Below are 16,848 nucleotides of genomic sequence, written 5' to 3'. Positions count from 1 at the left end.
AAAACAATATGTAATTATATATGTGTTTTCCGATGGTCTTAGGCGACCCCTGTGAAAGGGTCGTTCAACCCCCAAAGGGGTCTCGACCCATAGGTTGAGAACCGCTGACTTAGAGGTTGCCTTCCAGGGGCCAGGACGAAGCTGAACCTCTCTTTGGGTGGGGTTAATTCTTCACTACACAGTCTTCCTTTTCCTTGACTCTCTCTACCCACCCTGTCCATCTCTGCTCATCCCCACCCTTCAATTCCTCCTAGCAGTTTTCATTGCCAAATTGAGAGGCACTGATTTTTGTCTTTTCTCTATAGCAACTGACATGGTTGACCACACCCCCATTCCTTCCTGGATACCTCTCCATCCTTGACTGCAGCCATGTGGTTCCTCCTATCTCTGAACGAAGATGTTTCCCAAGGCTGAGTGAGAGCTCTTCTTCCCACCATCTTTTCCTTATTGATCTTCTCAGTCCTCCTCGCTCCCACTGTCCCTCCTCCCACAGTGAGGTCCCAGGTGTCCATTTCCAGCCTAGACTTTTCTTCTGAGCTTGTTCTGCCTCTGCCATTGTGTGCTGAGAGATTCTACTTGTATGGGCAGCTGTCACCTGGGACATGACACATCTGACAATTAACTGCTCATCTCCTTTTCCAATTTATCCATGTTTGTCAATGCAACTCTTTTCACTCTTCAGCCTCAAGAATCTCAGAGCCCTGTGTGACCCTGGGTGAGGGCCCCTTCTGGGTAAGGGGTCCTCTGTGTTCCCACAATACCGCTGCATTCTCGATGAGGGCACTTCCCATACTGCTCTGTGGGATCTGTCTGTCGGCATATTCTCCCTTTTAGACAGTGAGCTACTTGAGGCCAGAGAAGGCGCCAGTCACTCTGTGTCCCCCCAGCATCAGAGTACATGGAGGAAACAGTGGGCTATCATCGCTGTCTCACCCCGTTTCTTCTCCCCTCATACCCAGGATCACTAAGCTATTCCACAAACCGACTTTTTTGCTTATAGGCTGTCCCTTCACTGGTCCATTTTGCTTTCAGATTAATCTTCTCCCAAATATGTCTTTATGTTCCCCTGCCACGTTCTATTCAGACCCTTTTAATGGTTGCTCAGTGATTCTGGGTGATTTTCTCAGCTCTGTCCTTCATTGGTCTTTCCTGCAACTTCAACACCTGCACGCTCTTACTGGTCACCTACACAGGCTCCCAGTTCCAGCCAATTGTTTTTCCCCAAAACTTGCCTCCGTGATAGTCCCACCTACTGCCTTACTAGAGTCCTTTTCTTTACCAGGAAGGGTCTTGTTTTTCTTTGACTTCCGGATGCCTCCCCATCCTTCATGGCCCAGCACAAATCTCATGAACCTTTTCAACAACTTCTGGGACATGTTACTGCACACACATCACATCCTACTTTGTGTTGCTAATTCTCTTTCTACAAGTACAGTAATATTTATTTTCCTCTGGTTCACCTGGAAATATCTGAACAGCAAAGCCCATGTCTTATTCATGTATATATTATTTATACTACTTTGTATGTGGAAAGTACTTAATGAAATAGAACAAAGAGTTTCCTCTTTCAGTTCAACTTTGGAGACATATTCGTGCATCAGGCCATCCACACGATCGAGTACTGCCTGGGCTGCATTTCAAACACAGCCTCTTACCTCCGGCTCTGGGCCCTCAGCCTGGCTCACGCAGGTGAGTGAGCCACCAGCAGGGGTGCAAAGCTCAGAGCATGCGCTTGTACCAGTGCCTTCTCTGGCTTCTTTCCGTCTCTTCTTTCGTGAGAATAATTTGCATTTGCCACGTAAACCTGTGATGTTGCTCTTGCGTCTTGCAGAACTGTCCGAAGTGCTCTGGACCATGGTGATGAACATCGGCCTTCGCCTGCGAGGCTGGGGAGGACTCATCGGGGTCTTTATCATTTTTGCTGTGTTTGCTGTCCTGACAGTAGCCATCCTGCTGGTCATGGAGGGGCTCTCTGCTTTCCTGCACGCCCTGCGGCTGCACTGGTGAGGACGACGGGGCTGCAGGACCTCTGTGGGCTCTTGGGTGGAAGTCGGGCTGTCAGGCCAGCTGGGTCCAAGTCCTGACCTGCTGTGTAACATTAGCAACTAACATACCCTTCTGGAACCTTAGTTTAGGCACCTGTTGGTGAACTATTCAATGATATCATATATTATGCATATATCTTGGCCACCTTGTGATAAATGCTAGTTCTCATTTATTCCTTCTCCTTTACATTTCCACTTGTTATATTACAATTGGCTCTAAAATAAGGGATACCTGCCAATGTCGGTACGATGGGAGATCTGAAATGGGCTCACGGAAGGCCTGCTGAGTCTGGGACCTTTGGCCTTTGTTGCCGAGTGCAGGAGTTAACACCCATAGTTCAGCTGCCAAATTCTCAGAAAGTGGAAATTGAAGGAGGGTGCCTGCAAGGGAGAAGGCCCCCTGGACATTCACAGATTTGTCTGGAATGTAGCTTGTCTTCAGCTTTCGCCTCCCTCTCTACCTGCTGTTCATAAAAAATGTTTTTATGCTTCTCTACTGAGTTGAGAATCACAGCGTCCCCTGCCTAAGGTTATAACATCATTTCTGCCTGTATCATTAGGAAGCAAATTCTGCAACTTTATAAACATAAATGATCTTGCGTGATATCTGTTCTGTAAGTTATAGAAATATAAACCAAGGTTCTGATTGTTCTGCAGTTTAGGACCAGGATGAAAACTAAAAAGCACGTGTAACCTGCTGAGCGCTCTGCTCACTAGCTCATCGGACAGTGGTTCAAAGCGAGGGTGCTGAGGGTGGGATGGCTATGCTGGTCTGTGAGGCCAGCAGCAGAGGCCTGGGAGGGGCGGGGGGAAGGTGTAAGAGAGAAGGTTATAAAAGCCTGAGAGGATTCCTGTGGCAACACCAGCCTGGGTTCCTCCCCCCACGCCTTCCTGACTCTGCGCTTGGTCTGATAAATGCTTCCTAGATCTAGCTACCCCCTAGAGGTGGGTGTTTAACCCCCCTTTTCTTGCCCCCAACAACAGGGTGGAGTTCCAGAACAAGTTCTACGTCGGGGCTGGGTACAAGTTCTCTCCGTTCTCCTTTAAAAACATCCTGGATGGGACAGTCGAGGAGTAGCTGCAGGTCCCGTGGCTGATGGCTGACACCACCTTCTGTATCAGTCTTGTTTTTGACATCAACTGTGCAAGGCTGCCAATGGAACGATTGTTCTCAGCCAACCAGAGGCAGGAAGCCATGTATTATTTAGCTACAAGTCCTGGGATTTGATACGACTTCACCATGTTATAGAGGAACGGCGTCGCAAGTCATTTCAACCTCCTGTAAGGTCTTAGTTGTCAAATACTAAAATGATAGAGAAATTGGGGAGGGGTTGCTAAATTAATGTTTTCTTGTCATATTGTAAGTATTATATTTAAGAAAATAAACTTCTGGGCCATTCACTTTTTCCGTAAGATGTCTTTATTCAAAATTATTTCATAAAATTTAGTGTCCATAATTTCAGGGCAAAGTTAAACAATAGAGTTATACAAACTACTCCAAAAGAAGGATTATTATTTGATTCCTTCATTTCCTGCTTCCTCAAACACCTTTTATCGTCATCTGAGGCTAAGCTGCACAAGATCAGGAACTTTCTCATAGATTTTTCTCTCTGGGTGAGGAAGCACAGCTAATGTTCTGTGTTGGATGGAGGGCTGGCCCCTGTGTGGCTCTCTGCTTTGTTAAACCCCACATGACATCATCAGCAACTTTGTTTGCTCTGAGAGCACATTATGCTGGAGTAACTGGAGAAAGTGATTTGTAGGCTTGGACAAATTCAAGGGCCAGGTGTAGAATAAGATTGTTCCAAATAGACACACAGACTAATAGAACAAAAGTGACAAGGAGCCAAAAACATGCAATGGAGACAGGAAATCATCTGGGAAAACTGGAAAGCCACATGCAAAAGAGTGGACCTAGACTGCTGACACCATACACAAAAATTAACTCAACATGAATTAAAGGCTTAAATATAAGAACTGAAACAATGGAATGCATAGAACATATAGGTACTAAACGTATGGACCTTGGTCTCAGAGGGTTTTTTGTGAACTTGACCCCAAAGGCCAGAGAAGTAAAAGCAAAAATATATGAATGGGGTTCCATCAAACTAAAAAGCTTCTGCACAGCAAAAGAAACCATCAACAAAACAAAAAGGCAACCAACCAAATAGGAAACGATATTTGTAATGATATCTCCAATAAGGGACTAAAATGTATTAAAAAAAAATGCATACAGCTTTTTCGTAACAGGTTTGCCGCCAAAACACAGGTGTTGTGAAAACCACCATTAACTCAAACCCAAGATGGGAAAGGGAAAGACTCACATCAACATCGTTGTCATTGGACACGTAGATTCTGGCAAGTCTACCACTACTGGCCATCTGATCTACAAATGTGGTGGCATCGACAAAAGAACCATCGAGAAATTTGAGAAGGAGGCTGCTGAGATGGGGAAGGGCTCTTTCAAGTATGCCTGGGTCTTGAATAAACTGCAAGCTGAACGGGAACAAGATATCACCATTGAGATCTCTCTGTGGAAATTTGAGACCAGCAAGTATTATGTGACCATCATTGATGCCCCAGGGCACAGAGACTTCATCAAAAACATGATTACAGGCACATCTCAGGCTGACCGTGCAACCTGATTGTTGCTGCTGATGTTGGTGAATTTGAAGCAGGCATCTCCAAGAATGGACAGACACGTGAGTGCCCTTCTGGCCTACACACTGGGTGTGAAACAGCTGATAGTTGGTGTTAACAAAATGGATTCCACTGAGCCACCCTACGGCCAGAAAAAATACGGAGAAATTGTTAAAGAAGTCAGCACCTACATTAAGAAAATTGGCTACAACCCTGACACAGTAGCATTTGTGCCAATTTCTGGTTGGAATGGTGACAACATGCTGGAGCCAAGTGCTAACATGCCTTGGTTCCAGGGATGGAAGGTCACCTGTAAAGATGGCAATGCCAGTGGAACCACACTGCTTGAAGCTCTGGATTGCATCCTGCCACCACCTTGTCCAACTGACAAGCCTCTGCGTCTGTCCCTCCAGGATGTCTACAGAATTGGTGGTGTGGGTCCTGTCCCTGTGGGCCGAGTGGAAACTGATGTTCTCACGCTTGGCATGGTGGTCACCTTTGCTCCAGTCAACGTTACACTGAAGTGAAGCCTGTTGAAATGCACCATGAAGCTTTGAGTGAAGTTCTTCCTGGGGACAACGTGGGCTTCAATGTCAAGAACGTGTCTGTCAAAGATGTTCACCATGGCCATGTGGCTGGTGACAGCAAAAATGACCCACCAATGGAAGCAGCTGGCTTCACAGCTCAGGTGATTACCCTGAGCCACCCAGGCCAGATCAGTGCTGGCTATGCACCTGTGCTGGATGGTCACACAGCTCACATCGCTTGCAAATTTGCTGAGCTGAGGGAGAAGATGGATCGTCATTCTGGGAAAAAGCTGGAAGATGGCCCCAAGTTTTTGAAATCTGGTGATGCCGCCATTGTTGATATGACCCCTGGCAAGCCCATGTGTGTTGAGAGCTTCTCTGACTACCCTCCTCTGGGCCGTTTCACTGTTTGTGACATGAGACAGACAGTTGCTGTGGGTGTCATCAAAGCAGTGGATGAAAAGGCAGCTGGAGCTGGCAAAGTCACCAGGTCTGACCAGAAAGCTCAGAAGCTAAGTGAATATTATCTCCAACACTTGCCACCCCAGTCTCAATCAGTGGTGGAAGAATGGTCCCAGAACTGTGTGTCTCAATTGGCCATTTAAGTTTAATAGTAAAAGACTGGTTAATGATTACAATGCATCGTAAAACCTTCAGAAGGAAAGGAGAATGTTTTGTGGACCATTTGGTTCTTTTGTGTGTGTGGCAGTTTTTAAGTTATTGGTTTTTTAAATCAGTACTTTTTAATGGAAACAACATGACCAAAAATCTGTCACAGAATTTTGAGACCCATTAAAATAACAAAGTTTAATGAGAAAAAAAACCACAAACAAATGCATACAACTCAACAAAAACAATCGAATTAAAAAAAGGGCAGAGGACCTGAATAGACACTTTCCCCAAGAAGACATATAGATGGCCAACAGATATATGAAAAGATGCTCACCTTCACTAGTTATAAGGGAAATGCAAATCAAAACCACAATGAGCTCATACCTGTTAGAGGGGCTATCATCAATAAGACGAGAAATATGTTGGAGAGAATGTGGAGAAAAAGGAACCCTTGTCCACTGCTAAGGGGAATGTAAGTTGATGCAGCCTCTATGGAACACACTATGGAGGATCCTCAAAAAATTAAGAATAGAGCTATCACATGACCCAGCAATCCCTCATCTGGGTATCTACCCCCAAAATTTGAAAACATTTATTCCCAAAGATGTATGCACCCCTGTGTTCACTACAGCATTATCCACAGTGGCCAAAACATGGAAACAACTAAAGTGCCCTTCAATGGGTGATTGGATAAAGATGTGGCACATATGTGCAATGGAATACTACTCAGCCGTGAAAAATGATGAAATACTGCCATTGTGGCAGCATGAATGGATCTTGAGAGTATCATGCTAAGTGAAATAAGTCAGATGGAAAAGGACAAGAACCACATGATTTCACTCATGTGGGATATACAACAGCAATGAATGAACAAACTTATGGGAACAGACAACAGTATGGTGGTTACCAGCGGGGGAGGGGGTAGAAGTGGGGAAGGATGAAGAGGGTAAAGGGGAAAACATATGTAATGGGATGTAAATATACTTTGGGGCAGGTGAGCATACATGCAATACACAGATGATATATTATGGAATTTTACATCTAAAAATGTTATTAACCAATGTTACCCTAATAAATTTAATTTTTAAAAAAGATCGTTTCATTAACTCTTTAGTCTGAATGACCTTTATCCAGGTTCATTATAATGGCTATGGTGACTATCCTGGTAGAATGAAGTCTATTTACAATTTACGAAGCACTTCCACTTAGTATCTACATCTAAATAAGATTCCAGGAGACCTGACAAAATGTAAGAGTCCTTTGGACAGGTCTCTTTTTTTCAACCCCACCTGCCCCTCCGTGTATTGGGTTGCCTGGTGCTTATGGAAGTGTCATTGCTCATACCCCAGGGGGCTTCTCTGTCACCTTCCATATCAAGGTCATGCATGACCCACCCAGCACAACTTAAGGCACAATTAGATGCTCAGCAAATATTCACTTAATGATTAAAACAGACTGAGCCCAAGAATGACAGTTGTAATCAGAAGATGTGTATCCTTGAGTTCCATCTCTGGTAGTTTATTGTGTGTGCCCTCAGGCAGGATGTGGAGTTGTCCCCTTATGGCCAAAGTGATCTCCACCTCTGGGCTGTGAAGGGGGTTATAAGGCTCTAGGCATGGACCAGGCATGCAGTCAGTAACGACCCCATGTTGTCAAGGTCACTGGACAGGTTCAAGGTCCTCAGCTCCTTATTGCCCTTCTCCACAGCCGTCTAAAACTATGCTCTGCTTAGAGGGGTCACCAACCAGCCTTTTGCCCTCTAATCCTAAACAATGATGGCTGCAAGTGAAGGTTTGAAAACTCAGAACTTCCCTCTGCACCTGACCTAGACCCCTGCTCTTTCAGAAATGCCCCCAGCCTTCCTGAGAACAACATATTAGTATCCTCCCAAGCCTGGCAGCCTCTTTCTGTTTCCATAAAAGATGTAATTTCCCCTTTATAAAGGGATCAGGTGAAGGGCTGACTGAGAAGGGGGTGTGACCTGGATGTCACTCACTTGTCCAGGATGCAAGGTGGTTTCTTAAATAATCCCGTTCACAGAACTGAGCTGAACGGGAAGGAGAAGACCTGGGCGCCAGGTTTCTTGGGAAAGTAAGTCCAGAAGCCACCAGTGGTGCAACTTCTAGGTGGGATTTGGCTGCTGTGAAGGGGAAGCAAACAAGCCCCAGACTGGAAAGAAATATACCGAGGTAAGAAACTCCTATGGGCAACATGGATCTGGATTGATTTCTCCTGCTTTGGGGTGGGGGGAGGGTTGGACCACAAGTGGCTGGCTGAAGGCAAATGGAGTTTGAGACTTTCTTCTTATTGACATTGCAAAACAAATTTCAACACACACACAGACACACACAAGTTCAGTTTAAAAAATTCTACAGTAGCCCAATTATTTCTGGCTAAAATGGAGTAGAATAAAATGCCTGCTGGTCACCTAGAATTTGTTTTGATGAGTCTTGAGCTCCATCTAAGCCTTTGAGTTTCAGAGTAAATCCCCAATATGTAAGTTTTTTTAAAAATATATTTTAATTGATTTCAGAGAGGAAGGGAGAGGGAGAGAGGGATAAAAACATCAATGATGAGAGAGAATCACTGATTGGCTGCCTCCTGCACACCCTCCACTGGGGATTGAGCCTGCAACCTGGGCATGTGCCCTGACAAAGAATTGAACCGTGACCTCCTGGTTCATAGGTTGACACTCAACCACTGAGCCACACCAGCTGGGTGTCAGTTCTTTATTAGATTTTTTTGAAGGTAGGCCATGGGTAATTTTCCCATTGTAGTTTTTAAGGAACTGATAGGGCTCTGAAGCATCCTTATTCCCTATTTTCCTGAATTGGTCTGATCATCCATCCATCCATCCATCCATCCATCCATCCATGCTCTTCCTAGGTTAGAAGGGATTTAGAATGACTTAGGGAGCCAAACAATAGAAGATACCAACTCAGTTTCCCCAACATTTTATTTCAAAATTGAGCTGATAAATTCTGTCTCTCAGGAACGTGCCTCATCTCCATCTGTCTGAAACATGTTATCTCCTCTTTATGAAAACATCTCTTTATGAAACTTTTGGCTGAAACGTTAGAAAATACTAAGCGAATACTTTCCATGCCTGCTAAGTTAGTGTTTGTCCTCGGAATGATCTGGAATGTAAGCCCCTTTACAACGCACAGATATAAATGCCCAAATCCTGACAATCCATCCACACCTCTGCACCCCCCACCAACATGCCCCCCGAAGGAATCCTGTTGTTGAAGACCCCGCATAGCCTCATAGGCAGGAACAGAGCTTTCTCTGTGGCTGGTAACTTGTTTCTTCCATCCCTTGGCAGCCTCACCTGACATTGGGAACCCATCGACCTTGACCATCTTCAAGGGCTGGGCATTAGAAAGATGGAGGTTACAACTGCTGACACTGAACACTGTCGGTGGCTGGGCAAGGGCCAGGTTTGCTCCTCTGAGTAGCGTTTGAGTGAGTCACACATCGCTGCCACCCCTTTTCTGCACCCCACCTCACCCCCACATCAGGAAGGCCATTCCAAATGGAGGTGTGGAAGGTTTTTCTTTCTCTAAAATATGCTAATTATACATGTAAAGCGATATGGAACAATAGAGGTATTTTTAGTGTGAAGCCATCCATTGTGTAGGAGTGCCTTTCACAAGGAAGCTGAGGCGACTGGTTTGGGCGAAGATCACTGTTACATTGTGGTTGGAGCGGTTTCGAGGTCGTATTTTCCAATAGGCACATAGCACCTGGGAGGGTTTCTTAATACACTTCCGTTTACCCTTGAAATAAGAGCGACCTATTTCAGAAGACAAGTAACTGGTGGTTACTTTTAGGTGGTTTTTCATTTGAGCCCAAGGGGTTCTCATATTAGCAATGAATGCCTTTGGAGCAATATGCGTTTGCTAACTACGTGGATAAGAACTAATGCTGAGTATATTTGATTTATAGTTATAGGGAAGTTTTAGAAGCTTAGCTGATACCTTCATTCCGAGATGAGAAACGATACGAACAGCCGTGAGTGCTTATGTTGCAGTGGGCACTGGGCCATATTATACAAACATCGTCTCATTTAATCCTCATTTCAGACTTGAGGCAGTTTGTCAGTTAAGAATTGCACACACTGACTGTCGGAGTGCAGTGTTTATCATTCATCACAGCCAGTTGGTCACAGCTGTCCTTGTTCCTCCCACGGCTTCACTTGACCAGCCTAAAAAATTTTTTGCACACAACTGCAAGTAAGTAATAGCGACCAGAAATAACGGGGTCTTAGACAAGAGAGAGCTTTCTTTTCTTTCCCACGTAGAAGCCGTCGGGAGGTAAGTAGACCAAGGCGTGGGGGAGCCCGCCTCACCAGGTCCCGGGCTCTTTCTCACCACGCTCTGCCCCACTTAGCCCGCGTTTCCACCTTTCCATCCTCACGTTCATATCAGGACCCGAGACACCTGCTGAGGCATCAGCCATCAGGTCTCCAGGGGCTGGAAAAAGGCAGGAGGAGGAGGGGGAGGGAGGGGGGGTGAATAGGGCTTCCTCAGAAGTGCCGCCCCTCCAACAACCACCTGCCACTCAGTGGCCACCCATCCACCAGGTATAAGGAAGGCTTGTTACTGGAAGGCAGCAGGCTGCTTCTCCCACAAGAATCTGGGACTATTTTTATTTCCAGGTGAAGAAATGGAAAGAGAAATGGAACCAGTTTAATCTGTCTCACCGTGGCTGCTGCTTTCCTGACTCTCTCCCTCCCTCCTCCAGTCCTTCTCTCCCTCTCTCCATCCCTCCCTCCTTCCTTTCTTCCCTTCCTCTTCCCCCGCCCTCCCTCTGTCTTTTCTGTGTTTGCTAATTTAGCAGTTATAAAATGATAACTAAAGGTTTTGTTACTATAATTGTCAGTTACTACAGAAAGTGAACAGTCTTCCAGTTTTGTTTATAATTTATATATCCTCTTGTGAATTGCCTGTTCATATAATTTGGCCATTAATTTATTAGGATCTTATTTTTTATTGTAATTTGTGGTTTATATCTACCACAAACATTTTTTAAAAAATATTTATTTCAAAGAGGAAGTGAGAGGGAGAGAGAAATAGAAACATCAATGATGAGAATCATTGATTGGCTGCCTCCTGCACGCCCCCTACTGGGGATTAAGCTCACAACCCGGGTATGTGCCCTGACCGGGAATCCAACTGTGATCTCCTGGTTCAACCACTGAGCCACACTGGCTGGCTACTACAAACATTTACTGGAGAAAAGAATAAAAGAAAAAACAAGAACAAAAATAAGAAAAGTATTAAAAAACAAAGAAAAACATGAGTGTACAGATGATGTGTGGTGGAAGTATGCACTGGAACCTGTATAATGTTGTTAACCAGTGTCAGACCAATAAATTCAATAAAACATGAAACTGAAATAGAGAACAAACAAACAACAAAATCCTGTCATTCTCAGGAGCATTTGAGGTCTTGCTTCCTGGCAATTGCCAGTTTGAGCTCAAATAAACTCATAAAAATGCTTTCCAGGTTTGGATACTTCTTACATAGACAACATTAAAACTTTTAAAAGTTTGTGTATTGCCTAATATTATCTCCTAATATTTGTAGCAAACCTGGTTACTTTTGGAAACTTCTCAGTATAAAATAAATGACTCTTTGTGATTTGGCCACTGGATATATGTGTGTGTGTGTGTGTGTGTGTGTGTGTGTGTATCTGAAATCACAACTGTAAATCTCCCTTTACGGGATCAGCTTTATTTTATTTTTATTGTTTTTTATGGGATCAGCTTTAATTAAGAGAACCTTAATGCCATTATCTTGGATGTAACGCCTTTGCCAGGCCGTCTGAGAGAAATCACTTCTCTTTGCTGATAAGAGAAGTAAGTAGGATATTTAGGACCCATGGGGCTACCTAATCAGGTTAAAACACACCTCAAATTAAAGCTTGTTCTGCTCAGTAGTAAGTGGCAGATTTCCTGGGTTTCTTTTCTTGCCGCTTAATACAAAGAGCAAGGAGACTTGCTGCACATTGTCTTATTACTCAAACGTAAGCCTTTATGAATGTTAAAATTGTAAAACGTGTTTACATTGCTATGAGAAGGTATAAAACTTGGCTGGTAGAAGAGTTATATGTTGAGTGAAGACTGAACTTGTTGTTGTCACTGAACTTAAGATGAACTTAAAAAAAATATTTTCCCACCCAACTACATTGTTTCATTCTTTAACACTATAAATGGCAAGAGTCCCTTTTGGTTTTTAAGTCTGCTGCCATGATTTAAATGACTATTTTCAGAGAAAAAAAAATTATATAATTTGTATACAATAATATTCACCATTTATAGTGTATAATTTAATGATATTTAGTACAGCCACCAGGTATCACCACTATTTAATTCTCACCACATGTTCTTGTTTTCATATTTTGATTGCAGGAATCTGTGGTTCATCTTCCCATCTTTGGAAACATGATATGCAGTCAGTAGATGTTTAATGTGTACTAAGGGCCTCTTTATAACCAAAGAGGCCCTCAGTCCACAGGATTTAAATGTTACAGATAAAGAACACCCTCCAGGTGGGCTCTCCCACCCTGAAGCACCTGCCCACGCCTTCTCCTTCCCTCCTCCTTCCCCCTCAGGCACATAACTCTTAAACCAGTGGTTCTCAGCCTTCTGGCCCTTTAAATACAGTTCCTCATCTTGTGACCCAACCATAAAATTATTTTCGTTGCTACTTCATAACTGTAATGTTGCTACTGTTATGAATCATAATGTAAATATCTGATATGCAGGATGGTCTTAGGCGACCCCTGTGAAAGGGTTGTGTGATCGCCAAAGGGGTCAAGACCCACAGGTTGAGAACCGCTGCTCTAAACTCTAAGGGACCCCCAGAGACTTGCAACCAGGGGAGCCATGAGCAGCAGCAGCTTGTCCCAGGCTCACCCCCTGAACCTGCCCCTAGGCCCCTTTTCTCTGACTCCCCATGAGCCAAAGCAGCCCCTCCAGGGCTCTCTGTCCTCAGCCCTTCCTGTTGCACTGTTCCCGCTTTAATAAATGTACACCCCCCCCCCAAAAAAAAGCATACCCCTTCAAAGGGTGTTGGGACAATGTCTGGAAGGAAACAAGGGTAGTTTCTAGAACAGTCTGTCTTCAGGTCTTTCGGGCTTCCAGACGGGCTGAGAGACCAATTATGTTTACTTTCCCCGCTCTGTGAAATAATAACTTTTCATGCTTTTCATGGTGTCTCTTGGGAAGGGGATTTCCAGGACTTATTTCTGAGCATTATTGACCTATCTGTCACTGTGACAGCATTTTAAGAAAACAAAGGATGTCTACCTTGCAGTGTAGTTGCTTTTATGTGTGTCTGCGGGGTCCCAGCTGGAAGAAAAACTCCTCAGGGTGCGGAGCATTCAGACGCTCCCAGGTCCCCACAGGGGCCCACGCGACACATGCAGTGCTGGTTCTTGCCAACATTAAGGACTTGATGGGCTGCCTACGTCCCACTGCTTCTCACCAGGGGTCTGAAGAGTGATTGAAGAATCTCAGAACCTCCTTTTGTGAACAATTTATTTTGAAAAACTGTTACACTTCTTGGAAAGCAGAGGATGGTAAAATGAGCCTCTTATATGTGCTGGCATCAAAATAATGATGCCAGTGTTATTACTCACAATATAATTACTGAGACCAGATTAGGAGTTCTGTGGATCCCACTAGGGGTGTAGAGTTAAACAACTGTATCTTTTTTTTAAAAAAATACATACTTTATTGATTTTTTACAGAGAGGAAGGGAGAAGGATAGAGACTTAGAAACATTGATGAGAGAGAAACATTGATCAGCTGCCTCCTGCACACCCCCTACTGGTTGTTTGTACCCGCAACCAAGGTACATGCCCTTGACCGGAATCGAACTTGGGACCCTTCAGTCCGCAGGCCGACGCTCTATCCACTGAGCCAACCCAGCCAGGGCTAAACGACTGTATCTTAAAGTCATTTGGAAAATATTTTACTCCTTGCTCCTCAGCTTTCTTTGGTTTATTTTTCTTGTGGTTTGGGAGATTAAGAATCCTTTTTCAGGATTAAATACAGAAAGGGGGGATGAAAAGAAGAGCTTCATGGCTCTGTCAGTAACAAGAATAATACACAAGACCGCGCCCTGTGACGTATGGTCACACTGTGTAGACAGGCCCATGGGAATGGAAAGACCTGGCATGGAGATTACTTCTCTGTAGTGAAGCCCACTCCACTCCCACTCAGAGGCTACTGGTCAGATTGTCCAGAGCTCACCTGGCCCCACGCAGGGCGGATGGCTAGCCATTGGGGCCCAATGATCTCATGTGGCCATTTAACCTCTCTGTGTTTCAGATGCATTAATATGTAAGACCCACTTCACAGATTTTCTGTGAAGATTGAAGAAAAATATGTACTCAGCTACAGCTCATTCCGTGTCCCCTCTCCTGGTTCCATCAGGGAAGCCGTGTGGGGAAACCGGAACCATTAGAAGATGCCAACCAAGCGGGTGGAGCCGGTCACCGTCCTCAGCCTTCGGAGGTTGAGCCTGGGAGCCCCAGAGCCACAGCCAAAAGGTCAGGTGATCTAGAAGTCTCTGACCTCAAGCTGCTGCTTAATTCCACCCCCTCCCCCCGGATTTACTAGTTTTTATAACAGGAATTGGTTTCCCAACATCCTCTGGGGTGAGCAATAGTCCACACACATTTCCTACCCACACAGGCTGTTCTTTTCACTTTGCTTTTCCTCGTTAGAGCCCAAGACTTTCACCGTGGAAGATGCCGTGGAGACCATCGGGTTCGGGCGCTTCCACATCGCCCTGTTCCTCATCATGGGCAGCACTGGGGTGAGTGCGGCTTGGAGACCGTTTGAGTCTCCCGAGCTATTTCCTTGTGGGACACATAGAGTCTTGCACGGACCTCAGCGCAGGGCGGTCCACTTGGGCGGATGTGAGGGGGGCAGGGAGTTTGTGAGGCGAACATGTCCCCAACAATTCATTTCCCCCTGATCCCCACTTGATACCCGTTTCCCTTTTAATGATGTCATTTTCATCCCTTCCTCCAGGTACAAAACCTCAGAACTATCTGTGACTTTCTTCTTCATTATTCTGAGCTGGATTTCTTTCCTCTATTTCTATTTATTCTATCAATTCTTTTCTAGCATCCACTTCATTTCCCTGGGAGATACACTCACCCCGTAATGGAGAGCAAGATATGGACAGAGGATGATAATTAACCTTTCTGTTGAAAGGAGTATTTAGGCCTTAGCCGGTGTGCTCAGTGGTTAGAGTGTCGACCCACGCACAGAAGGATCTCGGGTTCGATTCCTGGTCAAGGGCACGTACCTGGGTTGCAAGTTCATCCCTGACCCCAGTCAGGGTGTGTGTGGTGTGTGTGGAAGGCAATCCATCAATGTTTCTCTCTCACATCTCTCTCCTCTCTCTCTCTCTCTCTCTCTCTCTCTCTCTCTCTCTCTCTCTCTTCCTCTCTCTTTCTTTCTCTCTCCCTTCCTTCCACTGTCTCTAAAAATCAATTGGGAAAGGGGGGAGGAGGGGGGAGGGTAAGAGATCAACCGAAGGACTTGTATGCATGCAAGCATAACCAATGGAATAAGACACTGGGGGGTAGGGGAGGCCGGGGATTGTCAAGGGTGGGGGTGGGGGGGAAAGGAGACATATGTAATACTCTTTGTAATACTTTAAGCAAGAAAAAAAAAAGTATCCTCAAGTGAGGGTTAACAAAAAAAAAAAAAAAAAAAGAAAGGAATATTTAGCAGCACATACTGTTTGCTAAGAAGACATTCTTTCCTGATGATGAACTCATATTGTTTGTACTTGTTCCTTTATTGTTGTCTGGCTTTCATGACCTTGTCTCCTCATCCCAACTTCTTGAGAAAGGGACTATTTTAAAAATCCATTTGCCAGGGGCATGTCCTGAGATCTCCACGAGGATGAGTATAAAACAACAAAGCTAGGTCGAAGTGGATGGCGGGGTGAGCCACTAGCTACGTGACTGGCCTCCGCACAACACCCTCAGATACAGTGCAAATGCACGCATCCCCAACATCACAAGTAAATATGAGCGATAAATCTGGGGACATTTCAAAATGTTCAAGTACTGCTAAGTGGGTACGCAATAGGTGCTCCCTAAATGGGGGAGGGGAGGGAAGAGGAGGCTAAAGGGTGGTGGAAGGCAGGCGTGGGGAGAAGTGGTGACAGGCTGGCACTCAGACACAGCATTTTTCCTCCTTTTTCTTAAGATTGCCGAGGCCATGGAGATCATGTTAATAGCGGTTGTGTCTCCCGTCATCCGCTGTGAATGGCAGCTGGAGAATTGGCAGGTGGCGTTAGTGACCACGGTGAGTGACCTGCTTCCTGAGCTGCAAATGAGCCACCTGGAGACCAGGGCTTCCACCCCTTCCCCATCCCACGGGGCGAGACCCGAAGGGTACCCCACCCCTAGTCTGTTGGCTTTCAAAGCTGATGCGTCTGCAGGCTCCAACCAGCATTTGAGGCCTTTCTTCCCGTTTTTCCCCACCCTGGAGAGCATAACTTTGAATTGCTTATTTTCCAGCTCCTAATAAAAGCCCCAAAGAGATAAATGCAAATCAGAGAAAGTAACTCTTAAGCCATGGGTTAGATATGCTTTAACTATTAGTTCAGAACACTAAGAGGCTACTTAGTGTGACCATAGTGACTTAACCAATCACCAAATTGAATTGTTTGTGTTATACACTCAACTTTTCTCAAAGACCATATGAATAGCTTTATGAGTTTCACACCAAGTACTGCTGCAAAGTGGAGCTAAGTTTGCTATAAAACAGTACACGTATTACGCTGGCAGTAGCTTCATCCATCTCATGTTTACCGTGTCTCTTGATTGCATCACATTCCCATAAGGTTAACTTAATCTTGTGTTGTTTGTACAGTAACAGGCTGTAGAGCAGTGGTTCTCAACCTTGGCTGCACATTAGAATCACCTGGGAATCTTTTAAAAATCCTGATTTCTGGCCCCATCCCTCCGGAAATTCTGTTCCTTTG

The 16,848-nt window shown here is 44.9% G+C and overlaps 2 protein-coding genes and 1 pseudogene across 3 annotated transcripts in view; all 3 read left to right on the top strand.

Annotated features, from left to right (window-relative positions):
* ATP6V0A4 (ATPase H+ transporting V0 subunit a4) overlaps nucleotides 1-3,498 on the top strand; it is a gene marked incomplete at its 5' end in the record, with an annotated part of 33,816 nt that extends 30,318 nt beyond the window's left edge. The window contains 3 exon segments of the mRNA XM_006110091.3: nucleotides 1,572-1,689; nucleotides 1,832-2,003; nucleotides 3,030-3,498. Of these exon segments, the coding sequence (XP_006110153.1) occupies nucleotides 1,572-1,689; nucleotides 1,832-2,003; nucleotides 3,030-3,123 (384 nt within the window).
* Nucleotides 3,499-4,348: 850 nt separating this feature from the next.
* LOC102418420 lies at nucleotides 4,349-5,928 on the top strand (annotated as a pseudogene).
* Nucleotides 5,929-14,304: 8,376 nt separating this feature from the next.
* Nucleotides 14,305-16,848, top strand: part of SVOPL (SVOP like) — a 51,479-nt gene continuing 48,935 nt past the window's right edge. For both annotated transcript variants that reach the window (XM_023745310.1, XM_023745309.1), the window contains exons 1-3: nucleotides 14,305-14,386; nucleotides 14,564-14,655; nucleotides 16,068-16,166. In XM_023745310.1, coding sequence (XP_023601078.1) covers nucleotides 14,305-14,386; nucleotides 14,564-14,655; nucleotides 16,068-16,166 — 273 coding nt within the window. The remainder of the gene's footprint in view (nucleotides 14,387-14,563; nucleotides 14,656-16,067; nucleotides 16,167-16,848) is intronic.

This window comes from Myotis lucifugus, unplaced genomic scaffold, assembly GCF_000147115.1.
Source record: "Myotis lucifugus unplaced genomic scaffold, Myoluc2.0 scaffold_532, whole genome shotgun sequence".
NCBI lineage: Eukaryota > Metazoa > Chordata > Mammalia > Chiroptera > Vespertilionidae > Myotis > Myotis lucifugus.
The sequence above is the reverse complement of the archived record's forward strand: the minus strand, read 5'-3'. Positions and strand labels throughout refer to the sequence as shown.